At 37.1% G+C, this 21,314-nt stretch overlaps 1 protein-coding gene across 20 annotated transcripts in view; it reads right to left on the bottom strand.

Moving 5' to 3' along the window:
* Positions 1 to 21,314, bottom strand: part of ROBO2 (roundabout guidance receptor 2) — a 1,246,783-nt gene that overhangs the window by 59,065 nt on the left and 1,166,404 nt on the right. For 10 of the 20 annotated variants that reach the window (XM_020785431.3, XM_072994027.2, XM_072994034.2 and 7 more), the window contains 4 exons: positions 19,332 to 19,514; positions 15,910 to 15,936; positions 2,384 to 2,426; positions 716 to 843 (listed from right to left, as the gene is read on the bottom strand). In XM_020785431.3, coding sequence (XP_020641090.3) covers positions 716 to 843; positions 2,384 to 2,426; positions 15,910 to 15,936; positions 19,332 to 19,514 — 381 coding nt within the window. The remainder of the gene's footprint in view (positions 1 to 715; positions 844 to 2,383; positions 2,427 to 15,909; positions 15,937 to 19,331; positions 19,515 to 21,314) is intronic. The other 10 variants (XM_072994028.2, XM_072994035.2, XM_078388988.1 and 7 more) reach the window with 1 other exon arrangement.

Here is a 21,314-nt window from a genome sequence, read left to right as displayed (position 1 = left end):
AGCATGTAATTGGTTGAACTGTGTATTACAAGACAAATGCATTACCAAAATAATCATGCCTTGCTTCATCTGGTTGAAAAATTGTGGAACTGTTTAAAATTATCTTGTTTAAAAGTATTGAACAGTGTCATTCCGTTTACACAAATGATGTTATGCTTGCTGACACCTCATTCTGGACTATGAAAAAGGGGGAGTCAAGAGCAGTTTCCAGTTGTGTAATTGAGTGCAGAACTAGTTGCAAAACTGTCTGTACAATTAGGGATACAGTTGGCAATGTGTCTAAAGACTACAAAGCAAAAAACCATGAACTGCTCATGCAACTGAAAAAACCAACAGGACTCTGCTTGCATGCACTTCCTCCTCTAACCTGCTATTAAATTTAGGTCCTTTTTAGGTTTCATCTGGTTGAGAAGCTGTGTCTCAGAACTCATAAATTTCTACAGGAGTAAATTAAAAGATGCAAGTTTTTTAAACAAACATATACATACAGTGTGTGTCTAGGGAAAAAAATCCAACACATAGCAGAAAACAGCCATCTCTTTTCTTCTTAATTGGTGATTTTATTGTATTGGAACATGATGTTTTTCCTTTTTGTTGCATATATTTTCAACTTCTTTTCTAAAATAAAAGTTCCATGCTACTAAAGGAAGGATGTACCCTATCTTTTAAACACTAACCAAGGTTTGTGTAGAAACACCAAGAAAAGTCAACCTACCTCCACGCCCAAAATTTGCAAGATCATTTGGGCCACTTGTGGTGTTGTTTACTGGCAGGCTGGTGGCAGGCCAAGAATCCGCGAGCCAAGGATAACTGGGGTCACTTGCATTTAGCAGACCTGGCCGGCTGAAGAAAATCAGCAATGAAATATATCTGTAAGAAACCTTCATGCAATTGTAACTGAGGAGACTTTATGTAGTTGCCACAACACAAAATATAACAGTTTTGAGATTTTAAAATTATTTCATATTAAAATTGCCAAGATGGTCTTAATACAAAAAGTATCACCAGTTACAGAGGCTTGCACCAATCTTTTGTGAAAAACAGGAGGCATCAGTTAAAAATGCGCTAGAATCCAAGGGAAGTCTCTTGCCTGTCTTGAAAACAAGCGCAAGCTATGCCACTGAAGGATCCTAAACTAGAAATGAATGATAAATTGCCACCTCAAGGGAACAATCAGTCAAAGTGACTGTTCTGTATCAGCCATTTCCAGGACTCTGGGCAACTATTTCTTCACTTCCTGCATCCCAAATGCCTGCCTGTCATTCAAAAACTGCTAGCTATTCCTTTGCGCACCCTTGCATGGTTTTAGATGAAAGCAGGTTTCAGCGGGATTAATAGAAATTTCAAAAGAGCATTTTTATCTGTGTCAACAGTCTTTTTTGGTCCTATAGTTTGAGTTCAGATGTGGAGGACAAATGAGGACTGAACACATTTTAATGTTCAGTACAATTAAAAGAATATGGTTCACCAAGCACGTGCGACACAAAAAATATGGTGAGATAAATGGAAAACAAAATGTGAAATAAAAGAATTTGATGCTTTATTTGCTTATTTGCACACTTTAAAATAAATAACAAGTGTGTCAAACAGGATGCTGGAGTAGTTAGGCCTTTGGTATGATTGAGCATGGCCCTTCTGATGTTCTTACTTAACATTTATACCCATTGTATCCTGCAATGAATCCCTCCTGGCAAAATCCCAGAGAAATGTAGGTTTCTATGGAAACTGCAATAAGAAGATCCAGCAGCAATCTTCCCATATCCATGAACTCTCATTAGACCTAATCTCTTTTTGCTAAAATATTGATTAAATAGGAGATTGGAAGTTATTACCACCGTCTAATTACAATCTCCATATTGGCACAAAGAAAATAAATGAGGATATATGGGTGCATTATCAACTTTTATCAATTTCAATTGAGTAGCCAAAGTTGTAGAACCCAGTCCTATCAATCTACAACCTATTCATCTTCCATGAATCATTTATTTTGTGATCGATTGTATGTAATTGTTCACTCACACCAATTTAGTGGGAGCCAATAAGGAGTCTTAAACAACAGCAACTTCATTTACTAATGCCTAATTAATGCAATAAACATCCTGAAAACAAATGAACACATTCCTTCTGATAGTTCCTACTAATTTCTTCTTGGGCATCTGGGAGATATGAAACATCTGGACTTGATTCCCCTCAAGTGTACAACAGATCATTAAAATCTGGTGTAAGCCATTTAATTCCTACTGGAATTGTCACTGTTACAACTGATGGCGTATTACTCTTTTTTAAGAGTTCCTTATCAAAAATTAAACATGATAGTTTTAAATATGACAGAACCTGACACTGAATATATATATATATATATATATATATTTAACAGTCATACCTTCCGTTGCTCATGAGTCCTCCATCTCCTCTTTGAAAAGTGACTGTTCGCGGTTTTTAAATACAAAAGCATAGAAAAGAATAGATAAGTCTGTTAGGCATATGAGATCACTTATCTCAAGCATTGGCAGCATACACAATGTAATTAAAAAACAAGAAAGGAGGCACCATACTTCCAAGTTTCCTCTACACAATATTGATTTAAATCAATTTCTCCCAGCCACAGTCTCATGGGACAATTTATTTCTGATCCCTTGATATTATGGGTTTGGGGAATTCTAAAATCAATAGCCCTTTGGTTTCAAAAATGAATGGGAGGCAAACACCCTGTAACTGTTCACATTCTGCAGAAAGCACTGCTCCCCCATTTCTTTGAGCCAAATTAAAATGAAATTGTTTTGAAACTCTTCATTGTGTTAGTACTTCATAGATAAGTAATTACCCAGAGTTGCAGGTATATACATGTCATCATAAGATGAGTAAAAGTGATCTTTGTTGTTGTTGAAACAGACATGGGGAAAATAAAACACAACTACATTCTCACCTCATATAAAACACCAATATGATTCGCACCCAAACTATCTTGAATAGAGACCTGGTATAAACTGTACAAGTGCCAGGATAAATTATCCTGAAATCTCAGATTAATGAATCTGTTTTCAAGCCCAGTCTGAATGTATATCTTTTATGTTACAATTTCAAATTTAGTTTCTTAAACAGCTTATAACTATGACTAGGTCTATGTTGGTACTGAAAATCAGATTTTTTTTTTTTAAATCAGCACACTGGATGATAAAGCAGTGTTCTTCATAGGGGGGTGGTTGCTTATTGGAACTCTTGCATTACTGTCTCAAATTATAGCTGCTCTAGGAGGTTGCGTCCTTGTGATGGAAGTCGGTTGGAATCTCTTGCATCCAATCAGAAGAGAAACTTCAAAGTGAAGAGAAGCCCAAAATTACAGTACCAGCTTTTAAAGAATGAAGACTATAGGTGTGCTGTGTTTTTAGATAGCTCCTAGAGTATCAGTATGGAAATGTAAAACTCTGCATGCACACTCTTTCATCAGAAACTGGAGGAAATAAAACAAGGTTTCCTCCAATGTCATAACTGAAGTAACATTGTGAAGTAGGTTAGCTTGACAGACAGGGACTGGCTTCAAATCAGTCAACCTCCATAGCTGACAGGAAATGTGAAGCTGAGATTTTACATTCAAATACAATAGCCCATCAATTGTGTTATGCACTAGCTCACTCCAGACTTCTTTCAACCATGAAAGAGCACCACTTAGGTTTAGGTGTAAGGATTGGCTCTTTGTACAAAGGCCCTCAATCATGATGTGGTGTAAATTAGCAGTATGCATACACATGTAAGATTTTTCTGAGAATAAAAAAAAGTAAATAAAAAAGTTTCCTTATCGACATACAAAGACAAAGTCATTGAAACAATGTAGCTCTTCCTTTTACAGTCACTATATATTCTCTGTCAAATGGCTGTATAGATTCAAAATGGAAATGCTGTGACCAGCACATATGTTGACATATAAACCTGGATATCTGCAGCCTTCTGACAACATATTGAAATGTTGCCATGTTATCACTTCCACAAGTGGCTTCACAATGCACTGTTTAACATCAATGAAAACAAAGGGGACTCCTTTGGGATCCCACACTGAACGACCTGGGAACTGATGATGAATTGCCCATCACCACAGTATGGGCAATTATCCTTGCTGGAAAATTACAATAAACTTCACATTAAATGGCTTGCCATACTTATCTGGAGATGATGCAAACAAAATACAAAATTCATCGATGCAAACAAAATACAAGTATAACCACGTAAAATATTAAATGAAAAATGACACTCAGAAACTCCTCTGTCATTGTTATACTGCTTCTTAATATATACCAAAATGAGTGAAACATGTTGGTCCTGCTAAAGGAAATGGATACTGGGTTCTAGTTTATTGGTTTACAAAATACATGGTTAGAACCATAGGTAAAATCTAATTTGGGATTCTCCTCTTTCCTGGCCTTGTGTTTTTTCATTTTCCTCTTGTTTTCTCAGGTAGTGGAGTCATACCATTTATCCCAGAGACTTTTTTGGGAAGTAAGATCTTGATGTGGTGCCACTTCCACATACACAAATACTTGCAGCAAGGAAACATTCCTTCAGAGCTTAAGGTAAAGGAATCAGATATTGAGAGAGAGGAACATATTTCTCATTTATTTACTAACAGGGTTACCCCAGTTAAGGTACAGTATTTTTTAAAAAACAGGCAAAAAGTTCTAGGATTGCTTCACTCAACTATTCTTGATTATAAGAGAATTCCAAAATATAACTTTTTGTTTCAGTATTATAGGACATGGCGCCTGCATCTTGTTATCGATCAACAATTTAGCCCCAAAGTCAGAGGCTGAACTCTCTTGTCACTTAGGCTGCATTTTTACATGAGGAAAAGTGGTGAACAGGACGGGCCATATATTCTTGCTTCAGTAGGAAAGACACCACAATATGTATGTATGGTCTTACAAAACGAACTGTGGACAAGTGGATTGGGTGGAACAGGGTTTTGATGATAGGCATTGGAAACTATTATCGCAACCAAGAGTGGATTCCCCCACCCCCATGTAACCAACTAGATAGATGTGCTAGTTAAAGATGAAAGCCCTTCCAAAACATTTTAATCTTTTGTTTTCTTTTTTAATGGATTTTTTACTCCAGAAAAGTTATTTTTCTTTATAATATTCTATGATTGCTGAATCTTAAAAATAGCTTCTATACAGTAAAGTTTAGCAACAGTGCTATCTGCTCTTTTACTGTTTATACATTTCTTAGAGTTTTATTTTCAGGTGCATACTTAAAAAAAGAAAAACTATCTGCAGAAAAATAGAATGTCATGGTGACTTTCATTTATGAAATGTGATCCTATTATCCTCGGAGCAGCAGTTCTTATCCTGTGAAAGAGATAACTGCCCAGCATTTTCTTTTTATGTATGTGTCTGCAGTAAAAGGATAAAAAGTTCCTGGTACCCAAATTAATGCCTCATTTTCTCTCCAATTCATTCTTATTTAAATTATATGACATTATATTGGATTTGTGAAAGCTTCAGAATTTCATACTATTCTACTCATGCCAACACCTGATCTTCAAGGATTCTTCTTTCCTCCGCAACTTATTGCACAAAAAAGTATATTTTCTGCCCTGTTGCACACAACGGAAGCTGGATCCAACCCAGTTAAAAAAATAGACAAGTAACAAGGAGAACATCATTCTCACAGGATTATCATTTGTCACTTTAGTTGCCTTTTTTCAGGACAGGTAAGCTGCAAAAGTCAATGCTATGATTATCATTATTGCTATATATTTGTATCAGCATTTCCTAGATAATTAACTGATTTGTACAGAGCATAATATAGACTTTCTAGATGTAAGTGTAAAAAGAAAATTATTAGTGAAGCTGATTTGAGTATCTAATCAGGGATTTTCATGAAATTGGTGCATCCTGAAGTCCCAAAAGAAAGTGGAAGATGTCCTCCTTGTATTCTTTATGTGTCTCCTTGACTATTATCACTAAAATTTACAGAAAAGCTAGTCCAATAATCATGGCTCTTATGCAGGTTCCTAAACATGCTGAAGTATAGTCAGCATGCAAAGGGAGAAACTAATTTTTAAAAAATATAATGCATAGAGATTTATTGAGTGTGCAGGATAGATTCTTTAGGAATCCTTGTTAACATCTAATGCAAAGGCAGAAGATTACAAACAGAATGTATAATTAAGCACACACGCACTGAAGAAAAACCAATATTTAAAGTATACAAATATACTATGACAGTTGCTAAAAACTAGCTATAAAAACTATCTCACAAGGTTAAACATAATCTTCATACAGGCTAGAAATACAAAATAGAAATAAACACTCAGCTGACATTTTGAGGTAAGAAAGCTTTCTATGTGCCTATCTCTAGCAGGCCACATTTTCCCACCACAAATGAAAACTTTAATGTTGGCAGCCAAGTCTTATTTCTTTCCCTGATAAGCTGTTCCTCAAATATGAATATAGATTAATCCTCTTCTAATAAGCATTAACTCAGAACAGATAATCAGCATACAAAAATTCTATCAAATCTTCTGCCTACATTTCGATGACTGGCAAATAATTTATACTCATCTACAGCAGGACTTGTGTGGCCAAATGTTCAGCTAACTATTTCTGATTTGTCTGCAACTTATTCAGTCTCATAAAAATCTTTAACTCAGAAAGGCTCCTTACTGCTTATAAGCAAATATATATAATTGTCATTTTTCCCAATCATGTATGAGTTGTGCATTCTCATAAATGGATGTGTTGAACTTACAAGACAGAAGACCCATGGAAGATACATTGTTTTTCATTTTATGAATTTATAGAAAGAGGTTTCAAAGAAGCAGCAATGTTAGTCTCTACAAGTATATCAGATGAAAACAAAAACATTAAAAAAGTATAAAGCAAACATGTAGTGGTATCTTAGAAAGTATCTGTTATATTTTAATGTGAGCTTTTATGGCTCAAGTTCACTTCCTCAGATATTTGAGTGAGAGCTTATGACTTCTGGGAGGCAATGGAAGACAGGAGGGCCTGCCGTGCTTTGGTCAATGGGGTCACGAAGAGTCGGACATGACTTAATGACTAAACAACAAAAATATGACTTCCTCTCACTCTAATGACTGACACAAAAACTGACATTATATTTCAATGTTTTTAAGGTGCCACAATGTTTTTCCCCTCTTCTTCTTCTTCTTCTTCTTTGTTGTTGTTGTTGTTGTTGTTGTTTCTTGTTTTTGTCTGAGCTGTATTTTTGTGATTATTCAGTAAATGTGTATGGTCTATGCACCATGAAACATTAAATAGGAAAAGTAAATGGATGTGAAGTAAATATTAGTGATACAATAATTTTGATGTGCCAAAAATGTTCTTTGAAAATATTCTGGAAGCTTTCCACAAGGAAGGGTCAGGTGTAAAAATTGCATATGCAGTTGTAATCATGCAAGTGGTTTATGCCCTATGGGAAGATGCCCATCATGCACTGGTTGCAAAATTCATTACACAATTAGTCAGATGAACAATATCCTCACCAAAGATTGAGAATTGCTTTCATGATTATCACTGCATGTACACTATTTTGAACAGGACTCTAGTCTATATATATAACTAGCACAAACTGATTTATTGTTCCTTCAGTGACAGAAATCTATTATTTTGTCATCAAGATCTAAGCTGTTTTGTATCCAGTACTGGACACCCAGCACAAAGGGGTATAATCTCTGCTCCCCAATGCATCCCCACAAATATCCAAAAACTTGTTCCAAATGGTCTAAAAAGAAGACAACCTAAAATTTCAGATGCTAGCATGTTATGCTGTAGTGAAAGCAGCACACTTGACTTAGGCCTAAGGCAATTGTGATCACTATGGGTTGCAATACTGGGAATTTCTCATAGTCCTATTGTTTTGCAAAGGATATTAAAATAAAACAGTAATAGTAAGGTTTCTATAATTTGTTATGTATCAATGACCTCAGAGAAAGTGAAATGCTGAACTTGGGAGGCAAGGATTCATCCACACTGTCCGTGAGCAGTTCATAGATCTTTTGCTTCCATTAAGGCAGCCATTTCCCACACATTATGTAAAACTCAATTAAATGCCACACAAATGATAATTAGTTGAGATAGAATAACCATGTTGCATTCTTTACACATGCACTGATACTGAACTTTTGTATGAACTTCTGAAATAATTCATAACAATATCTGATATATCCAAGATGTGAAGAAAGTTTGTTTTCATCAATATTATATTCTGTATTGAGTGGTCTGAAGTATTTGCTATACTTCTTGCATGGTGGGTTTTTTTTCAGAATCTTACTGATTTTATTATATACTGTACTAGACAAAATGGAAAGGCAGCAAACCACAGGAGCTCATAGTATTGGATTATGCTGTTACCAAGTCTGGTGTTATTTTTTTTTTTCAAGAGTGTAGGAGAAATAGTATTGTCCAACAGTCTGATTTTCTGCATACTTCTACAGTCCTTGAACACATCATAAACCATTCATTCCTATTAGGATATTAGGCTACATCTACTTACTCCAGAGAGTTAAGCTCTGTGTGCACCCTGGAATGTCAGAGGTTCACACCTGCCCTCTGCATCCATGCACTACATCCCTCAGCCTAAATAAGGTCGGGAGCAATAGCCTGAAACAGCTGGCCATGCCTTCTAGAAGGTATAACCTGGTAGTTCAAGCAGTTCATACTTAAAAATAGAGATATGGGTATTCGTATTTGTATACAAATATGAACCTCTCCCCCGCAAGTGAGGATAACGAGGGTCTGGCCCAATCAGGCCAGACTGACCACTCATGATTCGGCTGCTGCTGCGAGCTCCGTGGAGCCTTTCTATCTCTCCATTGCTCGTGATGGATTAGCCACTCTGTGACCTGGGAGAGAGCCTCATCGTCCCGCCTTCTGCCAGGACTGGCTAATCTATTGTGAGCAACTGAGCAATAGGAAGGCTCCATGGAGCTCGCAGCAGTGGCGAAATCGTGACTGGTCAGTCTGGCCCCAGGGGTCCGGACCCTTGTTATCTATACCTGTGGGGGGATATTAGTATCGTATACAAATACCACCATCTCTATTTAAAAAGTATGGGGCCAAGGGTGTCAAAGATACCACACTGAGAGCATGAGATCTGTGGGCTATATTTGCCTACCCCTGAACGGAGCCTTATTCTACAGGGATCACATGCACACAGACCATTATTTGTTTGTTGGTTTGTTTACTAAAGAGAGTAATCAATGTTCTGGAGGTGGGGCTTCATCACGATGCTGCCAGCAGCTTCCAGGAGTAGATCCTGGGAAAAGCTGGAACTGTCCGGTCTGGAGTACCTTTAGAAATGAGGGATCAAAGGAGAGACTAAGAGAAGTCTCTCTGAAGCAGTTGGTGAGCAACAGAAGGAGGAAGATTGGGCAGCAACCCAGTAGTTCTTCCCTCTGAAAAATTCACCCGAGCACAGAAAGGATGCAGGAGCCATCTTTGGCAGTGAGCTGTGAGTAACCCCCCTTCCCCGGAGGAGAGGAGAACAAGCAATACGGCATTGAAAATATATAACAACAAAGTAAGTTGAAGCCTTTGATTTATGAACAACCCCACTAAGCTGAAAAAGAAATCAGAGTGAAAATATTTGGCCAAAAGAAGACAAGGAGTGGCGAGTTTTGCTTACCAGCCTGCTTCTTCAAAAGCGAAACTGACTTTTAAACAGCAGGCTGGTTCAAGGCCAAAAGAGAGACCGTGATATGGAAAAAAAATTGTTTCTGGAAAAAATACCAGCGTGAAATATGATTGGACAGGATTTAAGAGACTAAAATTATGTGAATGCTGTTTAGCCTGGACTTTTCTCCCTGGACTGTGTGAGACTCTGATAATCTTGTTAGATTTTTGGATACGAAGGAATGAGCTTTTAGAAGCAAGAAAACAGACTGAGAATCATAACATTGAAACAACGTGGTCAACTGGATTGAGGAGCTAGGAAAACCAAGACTGGAGTTTTTTATTGAATCTTTGGATTAATGGAAAGAACATTAGACAGATTATAAGGATATCTATTGGAGAGATTGAAACTCTGTGACTGCTGTTCAGTCTGGATTTTTTGGCTGGACTGTGTGGGACTCTGATAATAGAACTTTGTTAGGTTTCTGGAGAAAAAGGGATATCTTTGCCACAGTTGCATTCTAAATTGTTGGGCTAAAAGTTGACTTATATATTATAACATCTGTGTAAGGATGGGAGGAAGAACCTTGGGGAGGTTTATGAATGTGGGTTTGGTGTGTTGATAAAATAGTGGAACCTTTGGAAAGATATTTGAGGGTTGGCCACTTTGGTGAAGGATATAGTATTATTTATACAGACCCTAATCATTAGAAAGATAGAAATGGCCTCCGAAAAATTAAAATATCAAATGCTGGAGACTTTGTCTGCCCAATGTCAAAATTTGGGAATAGTGGCACAAAAATCAGACAAAGATTGGCAGACTACCATGGAAAAGATAATAACAGCAGGATTTCAGCAAGTAATGAACCTCTTAGCCAGATAGCAGATCAGATGAAACAGAGGTCATCAGATGCTAAACAACAGTTAAATGAAGCTGCACTAACTCCAGAACTCCTTTTATTCAGTATGATACCAGGTAACATAGATGGGATAAAGAGTTACCCAGTGATCTATTTAGCTACTACAGTCAGAAAATGTTATGTTAAAAATTGGACTGTTGTCCTGGATTCATCCTTCTGTTCCAAAAATTGGAAGAAAGCAGAGTTACGGAAAGGAGAGGAACTTTTGAGAAAGTATGGGAAGCGGCAGAAATGGATATCCTTTCAGATGTGCTGAATGTTTGTCCAATTCAAAAGGAAATTGAACAATGGGATTTATTATACAAATGGCTTCGGTGCCCAGATAGTGTTGGAGTAACATAGATTTAAACTAAAACATAACTGTAAGTTGATAGCTGGAAGGTAATCAAATAGTAAAAAAGGAGAAAGTTGATTTGTTATATACATACATACATACATACATACATACATACATACATACATACATACATACATACATACATACATACATACATACATACATACAGAGAGAGAGAGAGAGAGAGAGAGAGAGAGAGAGAGAGAGAGTGAAGAGCCTTTGTGGGGTCAGCTTGGGTATCTGAACATTACTATCCTGGAAACCAAACATTCCTATACTGCACTATGAACCCTGATTTACCCTCTTGAGAAGGTCTTCATTAAGATCACACCGACTCATATTTGTATCTTAAATTATATTAGATTTCAGCATCACTTACAGGTAAATATAACTGAAGCTCTGGAAGATTTCCTAATCCTGGCAAAGAAGATAATTTTGCTCTACTTTGTAGATTAGTTGACACTGTACAAATATGCAATTGCAGTTTATATACTGCCACAATTTTTGTCTATTTTTTTCCAGACTCTAATCCCTTTCCTCTTTTCCAAACAAGCATGCCAAAGGGTCTTGGCAAATATAGTCCTGTATTTATATATCATGTCATGAAGAACCATAAGGACCCAAGTCAAGATTGTAGTGGTAGGCTCCACATCCTGCCAGCTGCCTATCTCAGCAGGCAACTGTGGCCTCCTGCTGCGCTTTCCAAGAGTGGCAACTGAAGGGAGGAGAGTGCCTGAAAAAGCCAGGTGCTGAAGGAAGCAGCTGGCAAAGATGGAAGAGAGGTAGAGCTCCCTGTGAGTCCAGGAGAAGAGCAGCCAGATTGTGAAAGGTAAAACGATGGTTTAGAAAAGTCAAAGAAGGTTGTTAAAGCTATCATGGGGAGAGAGAAATGAAAGGTTTAAATCTGGAACAAAGGGAGAACGGTCTAACCTCAGAAAAGGCTATTTGATGATAAAAAATGTGAGAGGGTCATAAAGAGGTGGCTTGAAGGAAAAATATGAAATTTGTACACAGCAAATCTGCACAGTGATTAATGGCAGAGACAGAAGAAGCACTGTTTTTGCAGGACCCTGCTTTGAGAGAAGGAGGCATTCTATCAAAATGTTTAGATTTTGCATTATTATTTTTAAAGTATTAGCTTGAGTATTCATGCAGCAGAACTAGGGGTGAAAGGTTGGTAACGTGGGTGGCACAATATTTATTTTGCAGATTCTCATTTGCATTTGTCAAAATGTAAACACAAAAACAAAACCCAGACAAACAAGCTCAGAGAGCATTCACACCCCCATTATGGTGCTTATTCATAAGCAAGCCAAATATTTGCAAGTGTGCTGCTGATATTTTCCAGTAACACATTTTGCTTGACAGTTTGCATCAATCATTCAGGTGCCAAAGTAATCATATTCCAGCATAACAGATATTGGCAGAATTAAACATATCATGGCAGTCTTGTCACTGCACAGAGAATCCCCATTATTAACCTGGGGAAACTAGGTGTCATGTGACAGGAACTGGACATGGGGAATACGTCTCTGCATACAAATGTATATTTCATCCATTTGGGCTGGGTTATAAAAGAGTTGTGTTTTTGTTGTTGTTTTACAGTAAAGACTAAACCCAAGATTCTAGTATTTAAGGGGAAATGTGCTAATGAGAGGCCTAAAAATTCAGCGCAAGAATTTAGGTTTTAGGAAGAAATGAGGTCACAGTAAGGTAATGTGTTCAGCCTAACATCTGGCAATTGCAAACAAATAGATACTTAACCAATATGCTAATCTCTTCTTCCAAGCTAAACAAGGAACAGCAGAGGGAAAATACTGAATTTACAGAGCTGGGGGAAAAAGTTGTTACAGTAGAAAAGATCAAAGCTTGAAATTGGGGTGAAATAGAGTTTGAGAGACACTGAATTTAAAATAGATCATTGCTGCAGAAAGAACTGGTTGCATGTAGGGAACCCAGAATGGAAATTCTGACTTGAAAAGGTTAAAAATTGCTTTATTGATACCAATATATTGTTTAGAATTGATGCAATTATTTTTTCTTATTTTTGCTTTTATTATTGGCTGAAATCCTGATTCACAAGTTATACTGCGTAAAGATCACGGCATCATCAGCTGAAGTGATTTTTTGAAAATAAAAAAATTCCAATTCCTCCCCAGGCTCTGTGGCTCCCATTGAATCCCTTTTGCTGTGGGCGAGATGTTGTGGGCTACAGGATGGGGGTGGGGTAGGTAGCCTTTAATTTCTGAAAATTGCTCCAGCTGGTAAAATCATCCCAGTAGTGGCAATTTTTGGAAGTTAAAGATTCTCCCACTCCTGTGCCTTCAACAGCTTTCCCAGGATGAAAGATATCTCAAGTGAGCCTTGGGGACTTTGAGGGGAAATTGGGAATGTTTAATTTCCAAAATGTTGCCTCAACTGATGACATTGTCAGCTTCACACAATGTAGTCACCTAAAAACAATTTTAGCCATTAAGTGTTCAATTTTTTAAAAACTTTTTTATTTGGTAACTGTATATTTTACAGCCATACTGAATCCTACAGTAAAAGGATATTTTCTTCTGAAATAGATTTAGAATTGATTTGCCCTGAGCCTGATTGCTAGGGAACAGTTGTGGGATTTGTGTTTAGTGGCCTGGTCAGGAAACATGAAACTACTGTGAATGGTTGGGGACTTGTGTTACACTGACATTATTGTGCACATAACGAGCAATTTTTAAATATTATTTTCATCTAATAGTAAGAAAGGCAAAACTCTAACTGCTTAGAGGCACTAATGGGCAGGGAATGGTCTAAAAATATGGTTTAATTTGGGCAAAATGGAGGTCCAAACTGGTCAAGAAAGAGAACATAGATTCAACCTGATTTGGATAGAGTGACCATAATCTTGAATAATCAGGTTCACAGTCTAGTGGCTGGTTTGGCGTTACACCTTAAGATCAGATGGCAGCCATGGCCAGGAGTGTCTTTGGTCAATAGAGGCTGGTGATCCAGCTGCAAGAGCTCCTGAGGAGATCAGCTCTAAAAACAGTAATATTCCAAGTTAAACTGAGTTTGGATCACTGCAATAGATTTTTAGTGGGGTCCTCTTTGAAGATTCTTTGCAAGCTTCATTTGGTCCAGGATGAAACTGCCAGGAGGTCATATTGCATTACCAGTGCAACAGCTCTACTGGTTACAAATCTATTTCTGGGCAAAAGTCAAAGTGTTGGTAATCATTTTTAAAACCATGAATAGCTTAGGCCCAGGAAGGCTTCGTAACCACACTCTTCTATATCATCCTGTCTGAAGAAAACACCATTTTTCTGTGTCCTACTGAAGAAGGAAGTATATTTGAATGTGACATAAAATCTCTCAACAAATGCACCTGGAGTATGGACTGCCTGTGAGGTGCAATTGGTACTGTCCCTCATTACTTTCATCCATTTTTATTCTGGGAGGTTTTTACCATATGTAGCAAAAAATATTTTTGTTTATTTGCTTTGACTGCTGCTCCTGTTTCCTTTGTTGATGGTTGTTATGAAATGCTTTCCAACATCCTGGGTCATGAAAGAGCTTTAAAATGCATGAGGTATACCATAACTAAATGGCAATTATTTGTTTCAGCTGTGGCTTATAACTATATTACTGGCTTCCTTATCTACAGTACATTAGATAAGATATTTACACTCTGATATTTCAGTTTATTTATCCTTCACATGGCTTTAATAACTCTTTACTATAATTTTCTATGGTTATATCAGGTCTGTGAAAGAAACTATAACCACTACTGGACAGTATCTGCAGGGCTACAACCAGAAAGTTAATTTCAGGCCTGAACTTTGTGTAAAAAGATTTCCCTGAGCATTTATTAAAATGAATGGCATAGTTATTAATTCAACTTGGAGTAGGAGAATTTTCTGGCCAAGAATTAGTACCGTGTTTCCCCGAAAACAAGACAAGGTCTTATATTATTTTTTTGCTCCAAAAAGGCATTAGGGCTCATTTTTAGGGGATGTTTAATTTTTTTTCATATATAACAATCTACATTTATTCAAATACAGTCATGTCATCTTCTTCTGGTTGCTGTACAGTGGTGGAGGGCAGGGTTTCATTTAACTAGGGCTTATTTTGGCATAGGCCTTATATTACGAGCATCCTGAAAAATCATACTAGGGCTTATTTTCAGGTTAGGTCTTATTTTTGGGAAAACAGGGTATATTATCATGTTTGGCATACATTTAAGTTGAGAAAGAATCTACAAAGAACAAGAAGCTAGAAAATTCTGCTTCTCTGAATACCATTTGATGATTCCCAAAATGGGAAAGTGAAGCTTCAAAATCCTTTGGTGTAATTAAATGATTTTTTTTTTTTTAGGCAGTGGTGGAAATCCTATTGCTTAATTACGGACATGGAAAACAAATTATGCATCATCCAGTCACTTCTACCTGGCAATTAATGAGTCCCTGTTAGGATTCTCAAGTGTATGCCAAGCCAGCAGGCCTCTGAGAATCCCAGTGGTGACTCATTAATTGCCAGCTAGAAGAGACTGAGTGTTACATTGTTTTTGCTCTGCATGTGTAACTAAGCAACAGGATTTCAGTCAGTGATTCCCAAATGTGGACCTCCAGAAATTCTTAGACTACAATTCCTTGAAGTTCATGCAAGCATAGCCAATGGTCAGTGCTCAAAATTGTAGTTCAAAAACATTTGAGGTACCAAGTTTGGGAACTACTGGTTAAGGTCTTTTGGGGATAATTATATATTGTTTCAACTAGTATTTTACAAATTCCTTTTCAAAACATCAGACACAGAAGGACTTAAACAAGTAGGAACTGTGCAGAATTATAAGGAAAGACATGGTGTTTTATATTATAATTGTATGCTAGAATCACTGGTGCATTATTTTTCACACTGAAAGACTAATGTGCAGAGTGCATCATCTTATATAGGGGCTTTTGTATAAGAATGATGAGGTGGAATTCAATAACTATATGCTGCATTTGTATTTTGCTGGGGTAAGAGACAGGCTAATGGACAGTACCTGCAGGGGTGAAGGTGAAGGACTGAACTGCAAAACAAGAAAAATAAATACAGTGTGAGTTAGAACCTGTTAAGAAGTGCCAATTAAAGGCCACATGTGTCCTTCAAAGATGACTTATGTATGTTGTTCAAAATCATGTGCATGTTGTAGCAATTCAGCTTTAAGCTCTAGCCAGCCAGCAGCCCATGAGGAATAAGGAATTGGGGGCAGGGAAAGATGAATGACAATCTGACAGTCATATTTAACAGTAGCCAGTAATGTGGACATGCAATCTTTTTGTAGATGCTATGATTAGTTTGAAATGTAATTCTTTATGAGCTTTTATCATTAAGCAAATGCAACATCTGACAAGTCAGCCAAAAACCTTATAATACCATGAATGGCAATACCATATACGTAAGTATTTTGGGTGCAATGAGCCCATTACCACTGTTTCTCACTATTTTTGGTGCTGACCAATGGCAAATGGCGGTCAGCTAAAAATCAAAATTCCTAAATATTTCAAAAGGACTTTCTTCTGCAGTCCTATTTACATATATGGTAAAATCGGAGATTTTTAGATGATACAAGGCTATCCACTTGAACATGCTGTATTTCATAACACAGAAGCTAGCGTTCAATATATACATATTTCGTTAGCAATAAAGGAGTAAGCATGTTATGTATTTAGCACATCTGATGTTTATGAAAATCTAATGGTGAACAGTGCATATGTTAAATCCTAATGTTGTAATAACAATGGTCTAACATGAGAATGTGACGCAACATTTCCTGTGTCAGTGATATCAAAATATCTTAACTTCTAAACAAAACTTGGCAAACCACTTAAAAAGCAGAAAATATTAACATACATCAGCACATTTATTGAACACAAAAGAAGAAAACATGTGCAAAACATGTCTGAAAAATGTAGCTTCATTGCCATGGTCATTTGGGCACCCTGTGTATAGTGAAGAAATCTACAGTACAGGAATCTAAAATACAGATGTCTATGCTATGCAACACAAGTAAGTCTCCTAGAATTGTTAAGACTGCATAATCAGGGTACTTTCTTTCTGGAAAATAACCTCAGCTGGAAATATATGTTTGTGATAAACCAGACCGAGTGTATTTGCTGTGAGTCAAACTGTAAACAGATACGACCCCACTTGTAACACTTGGCCCTATTGAAGCACTTGTTTCTTTGTTTCAATCAGTGTGTATATTGTCGCCATAGGCCTTTTTGGGGCTTGGCACAGTACATGATGTACCCCATTCCTGTCCTCCTTTGATTTTTTTTTAAAATTGTATTTATGTGTATTTTTGGATGTGCAGGAAGCCTCGTGGCGCAGTGGTTAAAACGCTGTACTGCAGCTAAAACTGTGCTCACGACCTGGGGTTCAAATCCCAGGTAGCCGGCTCAAGGTTGACTCAGCCTTCCATCCTTCCGAGGTCGGTAAAATGAGTACCCAGCTTGCTGGGGGGGGGGCAATGTGTAGCCTGCATAATTAAATTGTAAACCGCCCAGAGAGTGCTTGTAGCGCTATGGGGCGGTATAGAAGTCCAATAAATAAATAAATAAATCACCGGTTAAAGATAAAGAAATCACACATCCTTATTTGCAAAGGAGAACAAATGTGAAGAAACAATGGTGGTGGAGAGGCGATCAAGGAGGACGGTTAATAGGGGAGGTGGTGAAAGGTTAGGCAGACAATTGGTGGGAAAAGGAGGCACTTCTTTAGCACCCAATACTATGGTGTACAATATCTGTAAAAAACAGAGCAGAAAAGAATAGGCACTACTTTGAACTATGATTTGACATCATGTGATATGGCAGAAGTCACTGTGGATTCAATCCATTTTTTCCAGAACATGGAGTGCCAATTTGGCTACGGTGCCAAATTGCTGGCAGAATTCTATAGAAATGTACAGTTTAATAAGAGTTGTCTTATTCAAGTGCTTGGTGTTCAGTAGTTTTGCTTCCTATCAATCCATGCACAAAAGATTATGACGGGATGAATTTAAAGGCCCTTCATCCTGTGCTGAATTAATTATGAAATAAGGGCCATGTGATTCATGGCATTTTAGATTTCTAGATCTGTTTCCATTTATTCATGGTCTAAGGCGGGAATATTTGCATTTACTTCCAAGCACTAAAATAGATTGCACCTCAGCTAGCTCTATTTACCTGCTGGAAACCACCATGTTAAGTCATGGCTAAAATAAGGTATTTTAAACAGGACTTATTCAGTAACGTTGGAAACATAAGTTCTAATTTTGTTCTTTTCTTGTTCATTTTTTTTTGCATGCAACAGGTTTCTGGTTTTATTTAATATTGGACTTCAACAAATTTACACATCCTTCATGAAGACCTGAATGGAGATCCATATTTAAAATTCTGTACTATCTCAGACTCATTTTCTGAGAAGTATCTTGGGGACTGATAAAAATACTGCCGTTTGTGAGGCTAGGGCAGAAACAGCTTTTCACTCTCTCTATAGTTACTCAGTGACTAAGGTTATCACCTATTGGATGACAGCTCAGAGAATGCATTCATATAGACTTCCCAAGCTCTGCTTAGTAGAACAGATGGGTTTGGCTTTGCCCAATTCCTGGGTTGGCCAACTTACTAAGCACAATATGGATCAATATGGATTCTCCAGTCAATATTTATTTTCAAAAGGCCCTCAGGCAAAAGAAATTTTGAAACAAAGAGTCCATGATATTAGTGCTCAAACAGATATCGAACTGTTTTCTAAGAAAAAAAAATCCTTAGGTTGGTTATCGAAGAACAAAATTGGTTTTCAGTCTGAGAAATATTTAGAAATAAACTATTGAAGATATTACACATATTTTATTTGACTGTGAGCTATATTCCACTGCTAGGCAAAACTATTTATCCACCCTGCTGGGGAAAACAACTCATTGGAATGTGAACTTCAGACTTTCATATTTTCTTCAGAGTGCCAATACAAAAGTTGTCTGCAATATAGCAACATTTATATCTAAGGCGACGGGCATAAGATCTCATTACATTGATCAAATAGGGGTTCCCTGCAGGGGTGAATCACTCAATTAAAATATGTACATTTTGTTTTGTTTTTTTATGTATATTTTACTATTGAAATGTATTTTATCTCATTTTAGCTGTTTATTTTGGATCTGTGCGATTTGTACGCTTTTTGATATGGTCAAAATTGACTAACCAAATAAATAAATATATACATGGTCTATACTGTCTTAGATTAGCTGTACTCATGTGAATATTAAACAATTGTTTTAGCAATAATAATGTTGTATAGAGCAATGTGTTGAAAGTCCATGTTCCTGCTCTTTTGCAGACTACTGAGAAAGCACACAGCTTTCACCCATTCCTTCTCTTCTTTCTTGATTTAGCCATGTTTGTGCCTAACACGACATTATAAAGTAATTTCTATTCTTACCTGCATAATTGCTGAGTCCCTTCCTCTTCTTTCTGCGCCAGTACAGCCAGATGCTGAAACCCATGAGTATTACCCAGCAAGCACCACCAATTCCAGCTATAAAGGCCGGCTGCTTGACGACATCTGTGATTTGCTCTGTTATGCTATTATTGTTTTCTGTGATGACAACTTCATTACGACCTCCTGGTTAAATAAAGACCGTACCAAGCAATGTTAGTAATGGCGGGGGACAAAGCTGATGCAGATTCCTAAGTATGCCTTAAAGCAGAAATTGTGAACTGGTTAACAAATGGGACCTCAATACATTTTGCCCTTGGCACATGTTAGGAAGATGCAGTAAAACATTTGCCTATAGTCTCATTAACAAGGAAAAGGAAATCGCTTTTAAGAAGATATTGGGCAAAATCTTGATGCTGTAGTTACATGGGTGTAAACTGGATTGTGGTGCCAGAAATAATTAATGGAAAGCTTCCTATCCCAGTCTATCAGGTTCTCAGGCCCCCTTGGGCTCCCTTTCGCCAGCTTTTGGGAGCTTCAGGCTGGGTTGCGAGGGAAGAGATTTTAATAGAGAAAAAACCACCACAAACACAGTGGCAACAATTTGTCAGCTATTTTTTCTTTTTTTCCCCCCCTTCTACTATTAAAGGCTTCCCTTCCCCATCCCAACACTCCTAAACATTTCCCCAGGGCAAAAGAGAGTCCAGGAGATCCTTGGGATCTGCAACAGTCAGATAGAAAGCTTTCAATTTAAGTTAATTATTTCTATTGCCCTGATCCAATTTACGCTGGCAGAATTTTGCCCATTGAGATATCTGTCGATTCAATATATATTCACGTATGTTATATGATTTTTTAGTTTTCAAAGAGGTATTCATGTTATTCCACAAAAACACACTGAAGTAAACCTGTTAGTCTTTAAGGTGTTGAAACTTTTTTGTTTTTATTTCTGTTACACACAATATTTTAAATGTGCACAGTGTGTAACAAAATATAAATCCTGTCCCCACCTGTTTTGTTCCTGACTCATTTCAATGCAGGGAACAAAGTTCTACAGGTCAAAACAACAGAAAGATGGGAAGAAAATGAAGACAGTATTTGGACAAATGAAACCAAAACTTCATGTTTCCAGCTGGAACATCAAAATCTCTTCATTTATCACATCGTTTTATTTATTTTTCACAAAAAATAAACAAAGAACTATTGCAATACCACCCCCTACATGAATCTTCTGTAGCTGATGAATGGGAGCAAAAAGCATGCAAAAGCCAGCATAGAAGGAAATGATGCCTCAAGAGTGCAAATTAATCATAAAATAGTTACAGACCTCCTAGTGAGCAATACAAATTATCTGTAACAGAAAGCATATGTGGAGTGACCTTGTTTGGGAAGTCACTCAGTTTCTACAGATGCTATATTTCCTCTCTTTCGTAGAATAACTGGACACACACCAAACACCCAGTCTAAAAAGCTGCTAGCCAGTAAATGACAAAGCGTGGGGCCCCAACACTGGCAAATACTGCAATTAACTAGTTGTTTGAATAGCTCTGATAAATTAGGCTCTTTTCCAGGTTCTGTCACAGAATGCAAACAATTCTGTAGTCATTAAGATGTCTAATCCCCAATATAAGCTCTTTCTCTTACAAATTAATCCTGCATTTTGTGGCAAGATAGGTTCCATTACATAGCTTTAAAAAAAACCTATTTACAGCCCTTTGATACAGATCCAGCTATATTCTCCTTATTTATTGAAATATGTGTCAAGGCATCAAGTATTTGAAGCCCTTTGGTAATTCAGTGTCATATTTCTTTTATTTCAGACAATAAATATTTGCTTTAATAAATCTCTCTTCTTGTTATCCAGGCTGTAGAATGTGTGTGAAGTTATGGCAAAGGTCTAAAAAGGTTAAAATGTCATATTCATTAATTTGTGTGTTTTTTTTAACTATTTGGTTCAGACCAGAGTTAAGGCTCTCTTGTGTTGGT

Source organism: Pogona vitticeps, chromosome 3 (assembly GCF_051106095.1).
Source record: "Pogona vitticeps strain Pit_001003342236 chromosome 3, PviZW2.1, whole genome shotgun sequence".
Taxonomy (NCBI): domain Eukaryota; kingdom Metazoa; phylum Chordata; class Lepidosauria; order Squamata; family Agamidae; genus Pogona; species Pogona vitticeps.
The sequence above is the reverse complement of the archived record's forward strand: the minus strand, read 5'-3'. Positions and strand labels throughout refer to the sequence as shown.